The sequence below is a fragment of the Eschrichtius robustus genome, chromosome 20 (genome assembly GCF_028021215.1).
Source record: "Eschrichtius robustus isolate mEscRob2 chromosome 20, mEscRob2.pri, whole genome shotgun sequence".
Classification (NCBI taxonomy): domain Eukaryota; kingdom Metazoa; phylum Chordata; class Mammalia; order Artiodactyla; family Eschrichtiidae; genus Eschrichtius; species Eschrichtius robustus.
The window spans coordinates 59,755,139-59,772,140 of record NC_090843.1 but is presented as its reverse complement, the minus strand read 5'-3'; the positions used below and the strand labels follow the sequence as shown (position 1 = coordinate 59,772,140).

The window sequence follows — 17,002 nt, the reverse complement described above, 5'->3', positions numbered from 1 at the left end:
ACTTTACTTACCTGCCGAAGTAGGTCTCGATGGGAGCGAGGGACTGAGGGTGGTTTTGCGGGGGGAGGCAGGGGATGAGGGGACCATGGGCAGGAACTCCATCAAGCTTCTTATTTTGCCTGATGTGCAGTTGGGTTCCTGAGGCAGGGGCTGACCACCCCCCACCCCCAAAACGCTCATCCTGCTGGGTGGTCCAGAGCTGTGCTGGCCTGGGGATGGGGGCCGCTGGTTCCCTGAGGCTTGCTGGAGAGGCCTCTTCGTGCTTCTTCTGGGCCTTTCTCTGTAAAGTCCTAGCAGCCACTTCCTTCCCTCCCACTAGAGACAGAATAAGGCCACGAGTCCCAGGACACACATGCAATGCCACTGCAGTGCCTTAGGGGCGAGCCTGCTTCCCAGCTCGCCGTGTGGCTCAGGACCGGAGTGGGCATCCCGTGTCCTGCTCGGGGACCCTATGGAGTCCCTGATGGAACTGCTGATGGAATGGCAAAGACCCAGAATGACCCTCCCCTTTAGGGTCATAGGCTCTTAGGACCAATGTAGTGTTTTCAGCTGGCAATCCTTATTTTCCATTCCAGGACCATCCTAGGTCTGGGGCAAGCTGCTGAGGTCCTGTGGGCTTGGTGGTCCTTGGGACAGTGGTTTTCTTGCTGGCAAAGGGAAGACATAAAAAGGCAATCCAAAGTCCGAATGGAAGCCGAAACACAGCCTCCCTGCTCTTGGGGTAGGGAAGGTGACATGTCACGGATGTGGCCAGCACCCCAGGCCACACTGCACGTAGCTGGGGTGTGATATGTCGGACCCGGGGGATTTGGAATAAGATGTCGTGTTCTGAATCCTCAGTGCGAGGAGGTGGTGGCCTTAACTCTCTGCTCCCCGGGTGGATTCTGCAGGTTAAGGCAGCAAGCAGCGTGCAGAACCACTTACCAGCAGAGGGCAGCTGAGGGGTTAGCTCCCCCAACCACCGACGGGGAGAAGAGGAGGCAGACCTGCTTTGGAGCAGTTTTCTCAGAGCCCGTGCTGGAGGCTTCCTCCAATTCGTCTTCAAGCCAGGGCACGGAAGGCTCCTGCCTGCCCTCTCCCAGAATATGGACTTGGGGGTTAACGGCAGCTAGAACATCCCCAAACTTCCCTGGCCCGAGGCTTTTAACCAATCCCTCCACCTTCAGGGAACCCGAATGAAAGAGGATGTCCAACATGGAGAACAGCTTTGACGATGTTTCTTGTGTCTCTCCCCAGAACCTGGGATCCTCGTCACCAGGCAAAAAGCAGAGCAAGGAGAACACCATCACGGTAAGCGGCTCCCGCAGAGCGCGCGCTTGTTGGGTGGCAAGCTGGGGCTGTCTCTGGTCCATGGCTCGGCTGTTGCCATGGCAATGCGGACCGCTGAATGGAAGTGACGTCCAGCCTGGTACATGGGAAGTTCCAAAGCTTGGATGTTGCCGAGGGTTCCCCCCTTGCCTCCCCCCGGCCCTTCTTCTCTTGATTTCTTATTTCACTTTTTCTCTTGGGGCAAGCAAGTGGAAGGACTGTGGTTGGAACGGTGCAGAAGCCATTTTTGCAGGGCAGGCAGGGGAAGGTACGCGTGCAGGAGTGGGTTGGAGGGGGTGTACTGTGCTCTGCGCAAGTGACATGACGTGTAAATTACAGCCACGGCAGGGTGGCTTTTGTGCAGGGTAACTTCTGGAAGACATCAAAGTTAAAAGGAAGAGAAAGCGCCCTAAGAATAGAGTTCCTGGGAGTTCCTGATGGGGAAGCAGGCAGCCTCTGCCCAAAGCGGCCAGACAGCCTCCCAGGGCTCTTCCAAAAGCCCGCCGAGTCCCCACGCCACCCCGCCTCCGGCTCCACATCAGCCCTGCGCTCGGGGAAGGCGGGCGCTGGACGTCTCTCCCCCCTCCAAGTAGAGAAACAACTTGTCCATCTACTCAGCTAAGAACTTGGAGCTGGGAGACGTGTGGTCCTAGGTGTGCGGTTTCCACCCAAGTGCAGCAGCTCTGGGGCCGGAGAAAGGCTCCCTCAGGCTCTGTCACACAGTTCTCTCCATGCTGCCCCCCCCCTACGGAGATGGAAGCAAGAAGGGGTCCCCTGCCCCGGCTCATGCAGGCTGCAGATCCTGCTTTGAAGGATTTGGGGAGGAAAAAGCGGTAGGCAAACAATGGCAACAGTCATAATTGCTGCCCCTGTGTGTACATTTATTAGGCACCAGTAGGGTTCTGAGCACCCATTTCATTCTCCGCTCACTGCGGGAGGGTAGGTGATTGGACCAGGGTAGTGTGGGGACTGGGATCTCGGGCTCTGAAGCCAGGGCGTCAGCACAGCACCCACCAGCTGGGCAGCGACCCGGCCTCTCTGGGTCTCAGCGTCCACATCTGTACAGTGGGGAGACGATGGGCATGTACGCCCTAGGGATGGTGTGGAAAGCACGTACAACAGCCTGGCACACAGTAGGTGCTCAATTCACACTAGTCTCCTCATCACCCTGTTTATAGATGAGGAAACTGAGGCACAGAGCAGGACCTGGCACAGAGCAGGACCTCGCCGAGGTCACACAGCTGGAAAGCATCAGGGCTTGAGACCTGTGCTCTTACCCACCAGCAATGCCCCAGGTGCAAGTGGCCTCCCGAGGGTGGGACCAGACGGCTCAACCCCGGGCCAGCAGCAGCTTCCTTGTTGCTGGAGCTGATGGGGAGGGCGTGGACAGGCCCCCAGGGCAGACGTCCTGAGAGCACGGTCCTCACGTTCACAAAAAGGGGCAAAGCAGGAGCTCCCAAAGTTCCCTGAAAGATGGAGAAAGAGGGAGAAGAAACTGCAAGAGAGGGGATACATTAGCATTGTAGAAGGAACGTGAATAAGAGAAATGAAAAGTGAAAAGCAGAGTGTTAGGCCTCCCATGGGTGAAGGTGCCCAGCTCACGGGGTGCGGCCCGAGTCACTGCTCTGGTCTGCCTTTCGGCCAGAGCTTAGGGCTTTGTCAGCCTGGGCGTGGCCCTGGGTCTCCTGGCAACACACCTCCTCCATCCCTGCCTCACTGCCTTCCGTCCTCCTTCCCGCCGCCCTACATCAGTGCTTCTCATCTGAAGCCTTGGAGATACTTGTTTAAAATGCAAATTCCTCTGTTGGTCACTCTGGGGCGAGGCTGGAAAGTTTGCGTTATAACCAACACCCCCCGCACCCCAGAGGTCTTAAATAAGCACTCAAGCCTTGGGGACTTTTTGCTGGGAAAACTGAGAAGGGGCACAGAGTGGGTGAGGAGCAGAGCCCCGGACTTGAACCTGGGTCTGCTGGCTGCCAGCCCATGTGGCCCTCCTCATCTCCAGGCTGGAGGCGGGCATCCTCGCCGGCCGGCCGACCAGTGGGGCTGAAGAGCTCTGTACCGTGGCTCTTTCCCCTCCACGGAGCAGTCACTCTACCGCTGCGGCCCCTTCCTCTGAGTCCTGATCCTGCAGAGCTCGTGGCTTCCCTGGGAGGAGATGCTGGCGGGAGCGGTGGGGGGAGGCTGGGGAACCAGCTTCCCTCGCCCCGGTGTGCGGGGATAGGGTGAACATCCTCTTACATGGTCTGACCCAAGCGGCAGAGATTTGCAGGCGGCGTCTGAGTCTGGCTCACAGTGTGACCGAGAAGCAAGGACCGAGCTTGATTCCGACGCTCCGGCTCCCCGACCCGGGCCTGGAACAAATTTTGAAGAGTCTGACACGTGGGCTACTTGACAGCAGTGGGGCCCCGAGCGGGGCTGGCAGCGAGTGGGCTGCTTGCTTGATTGGAAGTGACGGGCGCTAATGGCAGTTCACAGCCTCGGCACCAATATGATGTGTCAGAATCTGGAGGATTCCAGAAAAGATGACAGCAAAGCCACCTAGCCACACTCCTGTCCTAGAAAGAAGAGTCTGGGGACTCCTCTAGTCTTCAGTCTGAGCTTCCCGGCATGGCCCGTCTGGGGCCCTGGGTGGGAGCTCGGGGACTGGATGTGAGTGCTTGAGGGCATTTCTGTTCTGCTTCCACAGGTCCCAACTCTGGCTTTTGCCTGTGTCACCCCCTCCCAGAGTAGCCTCTCCCACCAGGAGGAAATTCAGGGCCCGCTTGGTTGTGAAACCACCTTCTCTTCTGTGTTGCAGGCGGCTGTCAGAGAGGAGGGCACATACATAGCTGCGGCCTCTGCCTCCAGGGAGGCCTCCGTGCTGGGCTGGGGCCGGGGCTTGCTCTGGGCCTCCCCACGTCAGCCCCCTTGGGTGGGTCACACTTGTGTTCAGCGGCCCTTGTGCCATGCCAGGTGCCTGAGTGGTGGCTGTAGCCCCCCAAGAGAGTTTCTGAGGGCAGCTCATGTGGTTCTGGCTGCCCCCATGCAGGCCGGCCCTGGCAGAACCTCTGCTGCTCAGGGGGCCCCCTGGCCGTCAGGGGCAGAGCGGGTGTTACTCCATTTACTGAGGGCTGGAGAGAGCAGAGTTGGTGGCAGAGCGAAGACGCTGTTGGTTGAGGATGGTGATCTTGGGAGCGAGAGTGGGAGGGGCTCCTGGAACTTCCCCAAAACAGTACATAGTGGAGGCATTCCCCTGTCTCCTCCCTGTCCAGCACCCCTTCCTGCCTGAGCCCCTGCCTTGGGTGGGGACATGGCATGGCTACGCCTAAGTGTGTTAGAAGGTGCCATGACATAGATTAAGTGTGACGTAGATTGCCTGGCTTCTGACCCTGGCTCCACCATTATACACAAAGAACTGCAATTACATATTTACTTGTTTGCCTTCTTCATCAGGCTGTAAAGCCGTCGAGGGCAGAGACTACACCTTCTGTCTCTAGCCTCCATTCATTGTACCAAGAAACATTTACAGCTCCCATCACATGGCTGTGCTGGGCCAGGTACTAGGGACACAGCGGGGAGGAGGTGGGCTTCCTCCCCTCCTGGGACAGACTGTCTCGCGAAGGAAGAGAGATGCTGAATAAGCAGTCACAAGAAATACAAATGCACCTGTGCCAAGTGCTGGGAAGATCTAGCCTACTGCGTGGCACCAAGCAGCCGTTCAACAAACATTTGCATGGACTGAGCACGTGTTCCTTGGCACAGCATCGTGGGTGAGGGCTCGAGCCGTCAGCCCAGACTAGATGCAGATACTTCTGTGATCCTCAGTTAATCAAATGAGGCCAGTGTGACCCAGCTCGTGGGGTTGCCGGAAGGATGAAGTGAGGATGCACGCCAAGCTTTTGCAGAAATTCTCCCAGGATGCCTCCCACCATGGGGCCGGTGAGGTGCAGTTCTCGAGACGCCCACCAGGGGGTGCAGGGCCCTGCCAGGATTCAGAGAAATTCCTATGGGATTGCTGGGGCTGCGAAATCCCAAAACCAGAGTTGACAGGGATGGAGACGGCCACCCTGGGGCCACTGGCCAGTCCATCCAAGGGCTGGTGTCCTCAGAGAGTGGCAGAAGCCCCAAGAGGGATGAAGCCTTGTCCTCCCGCAGCCCTGCTAGCTTTCACCTTCAGTGGTTGTTATAGGGCCACTTGTGGTACGCCCCTCCCCTGTCTCCTAGACCCCAGACAAGGCACTCTAGAAGACCTTTGTATCCACTTCTGAATACCTGCTTCCACGATGCTTAATGCCCAGTGCAATATCATAGTTAATTTATCATTAAATTTGCTTGAAGTTTTCATGGATTACATTATTAAACAAAATAAAGATAGGCTGTGGTCATCATTGTTTGTTGAGGCAAGAATAGCTGGAACGTGAAATAAGGAGTATGTGAAACTGTGGAATCCAGCCCTGGTTTCCAGAAGGAGGCTCATCTATGGACAAACTTGGGGGTGTCAGCCCAAAAAAGAGGGTTCGGGGAGACCATTGCCCGAGCTGAGCATTGAGAGGCTGGCCACCCCCCAAGCAGACTCCTGCAGGCCAGTGATACCTCGGGTGGCTGGGGGGTGGGGCATTGGGAGAAAACTTCTCATCCCAGGGGTTCCGTGGGCCTCTACCTTGACCTTGGTGGAATTCCATGCTCCCTGTCTCCAGGGCTCTCAGGGTCATTCCTGGCCCTGATCCTTCCTCCTGTGTCGTCATGCTTCCCTCCAGAGCGGGAATCCCCGCCCTTACGTCGGCCAGATGCCAGTATCTGGGAGGAGGGGGACCTTCCCTTGGCTGGGATTTCTCCTGTGTTCTCCCCCCAGGAGTGCAAGCGAGGCCTCTGCCCCCGGGAGCTGGCGGGGCCTGGATTTACTTCTAGCCGCCCCCAGGCACCTGAGCCAGAGGCCATGGCTGGGGGCCCACGGGCCTGACTCGGCTGGCAGAGGGTCGCTCTGGCTTACAAGGTGTCGTTGTTGTTGTTGTTATTATTAACCATGAATGAATTGCTAACATTTAAGCGTTGAGACACTTCACGTAAAAATCCGGATCCTCCACTACTCTCGTGTCATCGCGTAAGCTGACAACCCTGGACTCCTCACTCTGGCTTGGCAGCAGTTTGCGGGAGCTGAGAGGAATCTGCCCTCTAGTCAGACATTTGCAGACACCACCCCCCTCCCCAGAGTGGAGGCTGGTCCCCCCCCACCAACCCAAGCTTCAGTTTCCATGATGTGCGGTCCCTCACTTCTTTGCGTGGCTGCCTGGCACTGGAGTCTGTGGCTTATATTCAGAACCTCGGGGGTTTTCTGCACTGTTCTCGCCTTGAACGTCTGATGGCTCCCACTTCGGCAGATGCTGGGGCTGTGACGAGGGTTAAAGACTTCCAGGGCTCAGGCCTTGCCTTCCCGAGGCCTTGCGGCTCCCGGAACAAATTAGCGGCCTCTCTAGGAGCGGATCTGGGGCTTGAAGCAATGTCAGCAGGGTCAGCGGCGAAGCCACTTCTGCCTACCAGGCAAAGCCAGGGGCACCGTGATCGTGCTCAGGCAGAAAAGTCTGAGGCAGAGCCCAGGAATCTCTGTGCTGCTCTCTCCTGGGCCAGGGCCAGCCAGCCCCAGGCACGCACCCTGCATTATCATTTAAACTCTCTTTGTTCATAGAATATGCATCATGAGGTAAAATTCACAAGGTAACTTCTCACCCAGGATGCTCAGCCACTTCATTCCTTTCCCTGGAAGCAAATGATGTTATCAGTTTCCAGAAATATACCAAACGGGTATCTATTCCTTCCTCCTCTTTTTTTTAATTTTATTTATTTTTTTAAAGATTTATTTACTTATTTTTATTTTTTATTTTTGGCTGCGTTGGGTCTTCGTTGCTGAGCGCGGACTTTCTCTAGTTGTGTCGAGCGGGGGCTACTCTTCGTTGCGGTGCGCGGGCTTCTCATTGCGGTGGCTTCTCTTGTTGCGGAGCGCAGACTCTAGGTGCGCGGGCTTCAGTAGTTGTGGCTCGTGGGCTCTAGAGCGCAGGCTCAGTAGTTGTGGCGCACGGGCTTAGTTGCTCTGCGGCATGTGGGATCTTCCCGGACCAGGGCTCGAACTCGTGCCCCCTGCATTGGCAGGTGGATTCTTAACCACTGCACCACCAGGGAAGTCCCCTCCTTTTTTTTTTTTTTTTTTTTTTTTTAATTAAAAAAAATTTTTTACACTAAGATAGCAAACAGTAAATACTATTCTACCTTTTCTCCCTGCCACCCACCCACTTAACACTGTATCCTGCCACACCTTCCTTATCAGTACAGAAGAACGTTCTTGCCATGTCTTTCACCATGGATATGACGCCCATACGTGTCTGTCTCATACTTTTTAACCGTTCTCCCACTTGATGGACAGTGGAGTTGGGTTCCAGCCTTTTGCTACTGCAAACCGAGCCGTGGTGAAAACCGTGTACGTATGTCACTGCACCCGGGTGTAGGTATCTGTAGGATAGAATCTTACAAGTGCAGCCTCTGGGTGGAAGGCTGTGGACATTTGCAGTGTTGCTAGCTTCTGTTGCACTGCTCTTTAGACAGTTTGGACTGATTTCAGCCCTTCTGGGGTGGGGGTGAGTGCCGGTTGCCCCTCATTTGAAAGGCTGACTGCCAGAGCATCCCAGGACCCCAGTGCATGTTCTCTATCAAGCTAGCCCTGTAGGGGGACCTCTTCAGTGCCGTGTCCTAGGACCAGAGCCTCTCCAGCTTCTCCCAGCCCTCCAGCCAAGCCATGTTCTTTCCTGTTCTGTGTTCTCCAGATAAACTGCGTGACATTTCCTCACCCAGACACGATGCCAGAGCAGCAGCTGCTCAAACCAACCGAATGGAGCTACTGTGACTATTTCTGGGTAAGTGGTGCCTCGGCGTCCCCTGCACTGCGGCCCCGGGGACCAGGAGTGGACACCCGGGAGGGGGCCGGTGGCTTGAGCTCAAAGCAGAGCAACCTCTCCAGATGAAACCTAACGGGCTGGCAGTCGATTGAGCACTGGAGGCTGGAAACTTAAGTCCCACTTGGAGTCTAGATCATTCCATAAATCTCAGAAAGTCCACAGGGCAATATGGAAACTCCAGGCAGAATGCAGGTAAGCTGGAGGGTCCCCTTGCCGCTCAGTGGTAGCAGGAGGCCAGAATCAACTCCACCCTGGGCTCCAGACCTGCTCTGTCACTCTTGTAGGTGACCTTGGACAGTGCTTCTCCTCCTGGACAGCCTCTCTGTTTCCGTCAAAGTCACAAGGAGGTTAGGCACAATCTGTACAGGACTCCAGTTTGAATAATTCCGTGGTTCCAGAGCTTTTGCGTATTGTTCCATGGGTACGGAGTTTCAGTTTTGCAAGATGAGAAAGTTCTGGAGGGGGATGGTGGTGATGTTTGCACAACAGTGCAAATGTCCTTAATGCCACCGAACTGTGCACTTAAAAATGGTTAAGATGGTAAATTTTGTGTGTATTTCTCCAAAATTAAAGAAATATCTTTTGACAGATGCAGAGTCCTACTCAGAAACTCTGGGAGTACTCCTGGACATTTACATTTTAAAGTTCACAATGGCTTTTAAAATGAAATCACCCCATTCTGGAATCAGACAGCGGTGATCGTTGTACGACCTGTGTATATATTAAAAACCAGTGAATTGTATACCTAAAAAAAGTAAACTTTGGCAGAGGCCCCAGGGAACCAGAAATTTAAAAAATCAAAACTTTTTTTTTAACCACCAGTCAGAATGGATTATCTACCCTTTTTTAGATTTGCTAACCAAGTACTAGACAAAAATGCTTTTGTCTTTCTACCAAGTCTCTTGCCCTTCAGAAGGTAGCCAAAGATTCCTATTGCTGTGTTTCTTCCAGATCTTCTGAGATATGTGCAGAGGCAGCAAATATTGTAGAAAGGGCTCTGGCTTTGGCGGCAGACACGCCTCGGGGGCAGGGGTGAGCCCAGGGGCGAGGGTGAGCAGGGAATCCGAGTGTACGAGACCTCGCAGGCTCCATAAGTATGCTGGGTTTTATTCTGTTTGCAGCAGGAAGGTGGTGGAGGGTTTAAGCAGGAATCGGATGTGATCTGATTTGCCTGTGTCGTGCAGGGAGGGCTGTAAACAGGCAGAAGTGCCCGTGAACCTGTGGGAGGCCAGGAGGGATGATGGCAGCTGTGGAGATGGAGGGGAAGAGCTAGGTTGGAGACATCGTCCTTAGGGGGGGGTGGGTGCAGGAGAGACGTCATCCATAAAGAAGGGAGCAGGAAACAGAGCATGCGGGGGAGACCAGCTCAAGCCCCGGGAATGGGCACCCTGGGAGCCGGAGGTCAGCGGGTGGCGGATGGCGGGGGATGGTAGGGAGCCGGGGGGAGGGGGTCGTCCTGCTGCCGGTCAGCGTCATCCAGGTCCCATCTTGATTCAAGCCCTCCTGGGACTCTGATACTTACCCCAGGGTTTTATCTCTCGGACCATCAAGGCCTTTTCCTCTCATAGAAATTTTTCTGCTGACACGGTTATTAAAGCCCACTTCCTCGGGCTGGTTTTCCCAGTGTGGACAAATCACTCAGCATATACATCCTCTCAGGGAGGCAGATTGGGGCTCAGTATTTCAAATAATTCTTCTTTGGCTTTTTCATCAAGATGTAGTACTCATACAATGGAGGGCACACGTCTTAAATGTACTTGGAGTAACTTTTCAATGGCTAGAGCAGCCCCCTTGTGACATGGTGTTACCCCGTGTGGTGGTGATCTCCCCGTCAAGAGAGGTATCACAGTGTGGCTCAGAGGGCCCTGGGTCAGGGCAGCTGAGGAAGGGATCCTGCATTGGGAGGGAGTGGGGAGATAAGTGGCGTTCTCCAGGCATCACCAGCCCTTTTCTTTTCCCCTCTCGTAAAACAACTGTTCTAACGGGATGTTAGAGGTGCAATCCATTCTTATTTTAGGGCGAGTGGTGGGAGACGCAGCCTAGAATTGGAAGGACCTGACCGCTTTGCCCAGTGGCTGAGCTGAGAGAGAGCCCAGGTCTTTCCAGATCCTGGGACAGGGTTCTCACTGATGCTCCTCTCTGTGGTGGCAAAGGACCTATTTTTTTGTTGTTGTTCTTTTGTTGTTTTTTTAATTAATTTATTTATTTTGGGCTGCATTGGGTCTTCGTTGCAGTGCGCGGGCTTCTCATTGCGGTGGCTTCTCTTGTTGCGGAGCATGGGCTCTAGGCACGCAGGCTTCAGTAGTTGTGGCTCGCAGGCTCAGTAGTTGTGGCTCACGGGCTCTAGAGCGCAGGCTCAGCAGTTGCGGCGCACGGCCTTAGTTGCTCCACGGCATGTGGGATCTTCCCGGACCAGGGCTCTAACCCGTGTCCCCTGCATTGGCAGGTGGATTTTTAACCACTACACCACCAGGGAAGCCCTATTTTGACCTGTTTTTAACTCCTCCCTTTAAGTATCAAAGCATTTGACTCTGGATTCCTGGTGGGAAAGGATGCCTTGGAGGAGGGACAGCTTTAGGCGTGGCGCCTGCCAGGGTCCAGGAAGGCTCAGGGTTGATCTGCAGCCGTAGCTCTGGGAACAGATGCTGGATGCTTGTCTGGCAGGGAACGCCATGCTGGGGGTACCAGGGAGGCAGGGAGGGCCGAGGGAGAGCAGGAGAGAGAGATTCAGGCGTCTTTGAGGAGGGTCACGTGAAACAAAACAAAAAGCATTTAATTTTGAAATTTTAATATTTGCTTGCAAAATGAATTGGGTACTAAATTCCCATTTCATTGACTTGGCCATCTTCCCCGAATCCTGACGTTTCTTTAAAAGTAATTTAAATACCATCCACTGAAGACTTGGTATTTGCTGAACACTAGGCAAAGCTGTTTCCATGTGTCATTTGTCCTGAGATGACCACGTGAGGTGGTTGCCATTATTTCCCCAGTTTCATGGAATGAGCAACTCAGACTTAAAGTGAGGGAACTTGCCTGGGATTCCCCGGCTGGGATGTCAAGCCTGGAAGCGGGCCCTGTCCCGCTGCGGCTGCCCTTCAATCCAGCTTCTCCCCAGAAGTCGCTACGATCTTTTACGCATGTGCGTTGGAGGATGTCACTGCCCAGCCGGTGCAAGAGAGGACGGCGTGGCTCAGCGCTGGGGGTACCTGCCCCTGAGGTTACACCCTGTCTCCCAGCTTAGTCAAGATGCCAAGACTCTGCAGAGGGTCCAGCCAGCCCCAGCAGCTGCCTGGTGCCTGTGCTCTTGGCCACATACCCTTCCTCCTCTTCTTTCCCAGGTTGGGGGGTGAAGGGCACGGACGTGGGGTGGCGGCAGCGATCAGGGCTTAAGCATCAGAGAGCACGTGGGGGCAGGAGCGCCAGGAGAGGCGCGAGTTGGGGCAGCCGATACTCCTGCCCTTGTCCTCCCTCTGGGGCTGAGGACAGGGTTACCAGTCACATCGGGGTCCCTTCTGGGGTCTGTCTTCCCTGCGCTCCATTCCTTCTGGCTCCAGACGCTGATGTCACCTAAACACTGCTGCTTCTCTTTCCTTCCTAGGCTGATAAGAAGGACCCCCAAGGCAACGGAACCATGGCTGGGTTTGAACTGCTGCTCCAGAAACAGCTGAAGGGCAAACAAATGCAGAAGGAAATGTCAGAGTTCATCCGGGAAAGGTGAGGCCTGGGCCCTCCCAGCTCCGGGGACTGGTGACAGCACCCACCTTGGTCCCTGAGTCCGAGGGAGTGAGCAGCCGGGGTGAGCACTGCATACCAGCACTGGGCTTGGTTAGCACTAAGGGGAGCGCAAGACGGGAGTCACAGGCTTATGGCCCTTGGGACAAGTCTGGCCAGCAGATGTGTTACTTTGGCCTGTGTGGTGTTTTTAAAGATTTGAACCAACAGCAGCAAAAAAAATTGGTGGATATTACATTAAAGTCTGCATATCTGGTATCTCTGGGGAAAGAAGAAAGTCTGGCTCCATGGCTTTGCATCCCTCCTGCAACAACTGGCTGGAGCTGAAGAGCAGCTCCCCTGTACAGGGAGTGTGTGTTTCCAGTTTGCCACAGTCCCCACCGCTCCCTAATGTCTCCCCGCGCAGACTGCTTGACCCCTTTGCTTATCTACGCATGCGCCGCCATCATTTGAAGCGCCGTTCCTTAACATAACAAAAAAGGAGAATGTTACCTTTCAATTCATCTTTGAGCCAAAGCCACGTCCCAGGCCTGGGCATCCAGAAACCACCACCCTCCCACTCCTGCTTTCAGGGAGCTCAGCCTACTGGGAGAGTCAGATAAGATCATTACGGTAAGTGCAGGGATTATATTAGTGGTTTGCCTGCCCGTAGATGAAACAATAAATTCAGCCTAATGGAAGTGGGGAGAGCTACAGAGAGAAGTTCCTTCTTCATCTCCCCCCTCCTCAGTCTCTCCAAGTTCTGAGACCCTGTAAAGCACATACCCACACACCTGCACACTCACACAGGTGCACATACTCCCCCCCACATGTGTGCACACACACATACACACAGCTTTCCGTCTGGAGTTTCCAAGGCACGCTGGAAATATTGATAGTAAATGGCAATATATTTTTTAAATGTTTCTTTTTTAATTATAGCAGCAATAATCCAGTAACAATTCTATGGCATTTTAAGGTATCTGTTTTCCTTAGGAGGCCTATTTTCTATGGGTATAATCAAATCTTTGTTTTATGACCCATTAAACTGGTAGGAGATGGAGAGATTCTGTAGCTCAGGTGTGAGAAAACAACAGTAGGAAACAGGCCAAGAGGAAAATGGCTAGAAAAGCCTAGTTTGAACATGCTTAGGGTTTACACTTTCGTAAAGAGATCATGTTAACAAATAAATGGAGCCTTCCACATGAGAACACTGGTCTTCCCTGGGACTGGTGGACTCCTATGACTTTCTCAGTCCACCTGGGGTCTTGTAGAGGGGACCTTTCAGAGCCGGGAGGGGTGGGAGCTGAGGTGCAGCGGTGAGAGCTGGGCCGGGGCTAGGGAGTGGGGGGTGGGGGGCATGGCAGACATCCGGTGAACCACGTGGCCACAGCTTAGGGGAGTGATGCCGGCTCTGGAGGGGACGGGCCTCATGCCCGGTGCGTGCGGTTGGCATTGATGAACCTTTGGAGGTTTGAAGCTGAGAGCGTGACATGATGAGATCTGCTTTCTCGAGAGATCTCCTGGCTGGAGGCTGGCCGTCCATGTCCTCCTGGGGAGGGAAGGGACTAAAGGCTGAGTGGATGGAGAGGAAGTGATGGAGGCAGGCTTGAGAGTATGTGGAGACGGTGGAGCTGGTAGTGAGAGAAGGAACGAGACTGAGCCTCTCAGCACCGAAGCAGGAAATGACCGTGACTCAGAACACTGCCCTGGGACTCCGTCAGGCCACCCTTCAGCTCCTGATCAGCCTGGAAGCAAATGCTGCAGCCCTGGGAGCATCTCTGGGGTTTTATTCATTTGCCAAGTGATGGACCAGGGGCCTCTCTGAGGCCCCAGCCCTCTGGCCAGCTCTGGTCGTCACAAGCACAGCCCCTCGGGGGACCACTTAGGCAGTGACTAATACCATGACAACACATTTTACACGGTTGTGCCAGATAATACAGAACACTCCCCGGAGAGCTGCCTTGAAAGTGTTTCAAGGGCCTGCCTGCCGGAAGCAAAATCCAAGGCAACTTCCCTCTCCGGGGAAATGGAATCCACCGCGGAGCTGGGCACTGCTGGTTTCCATGGAAATGCTTGCACCCTGGAGGCTTGGAAGTTGGGGGCCCTGGGGTCTGGGAGAATGTAGGGAGGGGTTCTGTTCCTGCTTCGGTGGGGCCAACGCCACCTTGCAGGCTCTCAGCCCAGAGCTCTGGGGCTGGGAGAGGGGACAGCCATGGTCCATCATGAGTTACATGTCTTCATTTAAGTGTTTGCTGTGTGTCCAGCCCTGTGCTAGGAACTGTGCAAATGACCACTCTTATCCGCACAGCCTAGGACACAGGTGCACTTTGCAGGTGAGGTTCAGACAATTTCGTTTATTTAGTCATTCAACGTGTATTGATTAAGCACCTACTGTGTGTCAGGTGGACAGACAGGAGCCAGGTACTCGCAGAGCTTATGGTCTGGCGGGTTCGTTTATATGGTTAATAAGTGGCAGGGCTGCAGGTCGGACCCGCAGTCTAGTGCTGGGGAGCTGACATGTTGGATTTTCTCCCTTTGCAGGATAAAGATTGAAGAAGAATATGCAAAGAACTTAGCTAAGCTGTCTCAGAACTCCTTGGCTGCTCAGGAGGAGGGGTGAGTAGGGAGGGCAGTGATGGGAGTGGGAAAGGAGAGGGGACACTCGGCAGGGGTGGGGGGTCCCTTTTCACTGATCACTGATCGTTGCCATGGTCCCATATGGATGGGGTTGTCTCCATAGACCTGGCTGAAGGTGGGTGCCCATGATTCAAGGTGGGCATTCATGATTCAAGTTGGGCATTCATGGTTCAAAGTGGGCATTCATGGCTCCAGCTGGCCAGCCATGACTCCAGGTGTGGGCATTCACACTCAAGGTTGGCACTTCCATATTATCTACTGTCTAGCGGCCAAGGGCCTCCTGCTGGATGCTGGAGCATGTCAGGGCCCCCTCTGCCCTGTCACCTGGTAGCTGGGAACCAGCCTCCAGATGCCAACCCCTGCTTCCCTTTCTCTGAGAGCAGGCTGGTAGGAAACTAGGTGTGCCAGGATTCCACACCCAGCCCCCTTGCTTAGAATTCTCTCCTGTGGGCCTGAGGCCCAGGCTCCCCTCCCCCTCCTGCTGTGACAGTCCAGACCTCCTTGGGTGGGACCCGGGCTGGAAGAGGCTCAGCCCCACCCTCCCAGCCACAGAAAGATCCCTAGTTGGGGAAAGACTGTAGCCTTCTCCGCTCCATCTGTTAACAAAGAGTTTCAACCTGTTGGTGGGAATGCAAAATGGCACAGCCACTGTGGAAAACTGTTTGGCAGTGCCTCAGAAAACTAAACATAGAGTTACTGTATGATCCAGCAATTCCACTCCTAGGTTTATATCCAAAAGAATTAAAAGCAGATGTTCAAATACATGTACACGCAGGTTCGTAGCAGCACAATTCACTATAGCCAAAAGGTGGGAACAACCCAAATGTCCATCAAAGCATGAATGCATAAACACATGGTGGTCTATCCACATTAGATATACGGATACATGATGGAATATTATTCAGCCATAAAAAGGAATGAAGTACTGATCCACATTACTGTGTGGATGAACCTCGAAAACATCATGTTAAGTGAAAGAAGCAGGACACAAAGGTTGCGTACTGTATGATTCCATTTATATGAAATGTCCAGAATAGACGAATCCATAGAGACAGAATGAAGCTGGGTGATTGCCAGGGGGTGGGAGAAAAGGGGACCGGAAGTAACTGTCTAATGGGTACGAGGTTTCCTTCTGGGGTATGTGTTCATCTGCTTGGGCTGCTGTAACAGAATACCATAGACTGGGTGGCTTAAGCAACAGAAATGTAATTAATCACGGTTCTGGAGGTTGGGGAGTCCAAGGTCAAGGTGCTGGCAGGGTTGGTGTCCGGTGAGAGCTCCCTCCTTGCGTTGCAGGTGGTTTTTCCTCGGTGAAGAGAGACAAAGAGCTCTCCGGTGTCACTTCTTCCCCACCCTTATGACCTCATTTAACCCTAATTACTTCCTTAGGGGCCCCATTTCCAGGTAACAGCCACACTGTGGGTAAGAGCTGCAACGTCTGAATTTGGGGAACACAAACATTCAGTCCATCACAGGGTGATAAAAATGTTTTGAAACTAGAGGAGATGGTTGCACAAGATGGCAAATGTAGTAAACGCTTATCCTCTTTAAGGTGGTTAATTTTGTGTTATGTGAATTTCACCTCAATAATAAAACAAATACAGAGTCTCAGGAGGTTAGAGTTGAAAGGTCCCCCGAGGTCCTCTCTCTAGTCCGACCTCCCTCCAGCGCAGTCTCTGTTCGAATCCCTCCTACAAGGGGAAGTGAGCCCCCGGGGATGGAAGACATTCTGTCATGGGATGGCTGTGGTCGTCAGAGAGCTGTGATGTTGAACAAGGCCAAATCTGCCTGCATGGCTTGAATCCTGCAGGGGATGGGGCTTTGCCAACCAAATGTGGCTTTGATTAGGGCCTCTGTGTGGGCTCGCTGTCTAGCCAGGAGGCCGCCTCTGAATGGTTTTCATTGACCCAGCAGGCCACTGGGTGGTCCTGCGCGGGCAGTGTCTCTTCCAGGGACATAAATGAAGTTGCCTCCGGCCTCCTCCTGCTCCCTGCACCGGGCCTGAGACCAGGGCAGGAAGGGAGCTTGTCGAGGAGTCACCCCTCCGGCCTGGGAAGGGGGCTTTCCTAAGTACCCCCGTGTCTTGCAATGCAGAGCTGCTCTGGAAGAGGCTTCCACCTCCTCGGCCTGGGCTGCTGCCAGGGACACTCCGGCCAACACGCACGGCATATGCTCCCAGCTGCACGAGCCAGGAGTCAGCCCTCGCCATCATGCCGTACACACGTGCTCCCCCAAACACGGGGCAGCCCGCCACACGCTCACGTTCCTGCATCAGCGCTGCTCACGTGCAACACGGCCAGGAACACATACCCCGTCTCCCCTGCGTGCACGCACCACCCCCAGACACACGCTCCTTCCGGAGGCGCGTGGGCCCGCCCCTACTCACAACCTGCAGCCACACTGTTTTGCATTCACAC

The 17,002-nt window shown here is 54.2% G+C and overlaps 1 protein-coding gene across 3 annotated transcripts in view; it reads left to right on the top strand.

The window, feature by feature from the left end:
- Positions 1 to 17,002, top strand: part of GAS7 (growth arrest specific 7) — a 199,704-nt gene that overhangs the window by 160,627 nt on the left and 22,075 nt on the right. For all 3 annotated transcript variants that reach the window (XM_068530305.1, XM_068530307.1, XM_068530306.1), the window contains exons 5-8: positions 1,237 to 1,290; positions 8,103 to 8,192; positions 11,833 to 11,948; positions 14,490 to 14,564. In XM_068530305.1, the coding sequence (XP_068386406.1) occupies positions 1,237 to 1,290; positions 8,103 to 8,192; positions 11,833 to 11,948; positions 14,490 to 14,564 (335 nt within the window). The remainder of the gene's footprint in view (positions 1 to 1,236; positions 1,291 to 8,102; positions 8,193 to 11,832; positions 11,949 to 14,489; positions 14,565 to 17,002) is intronic.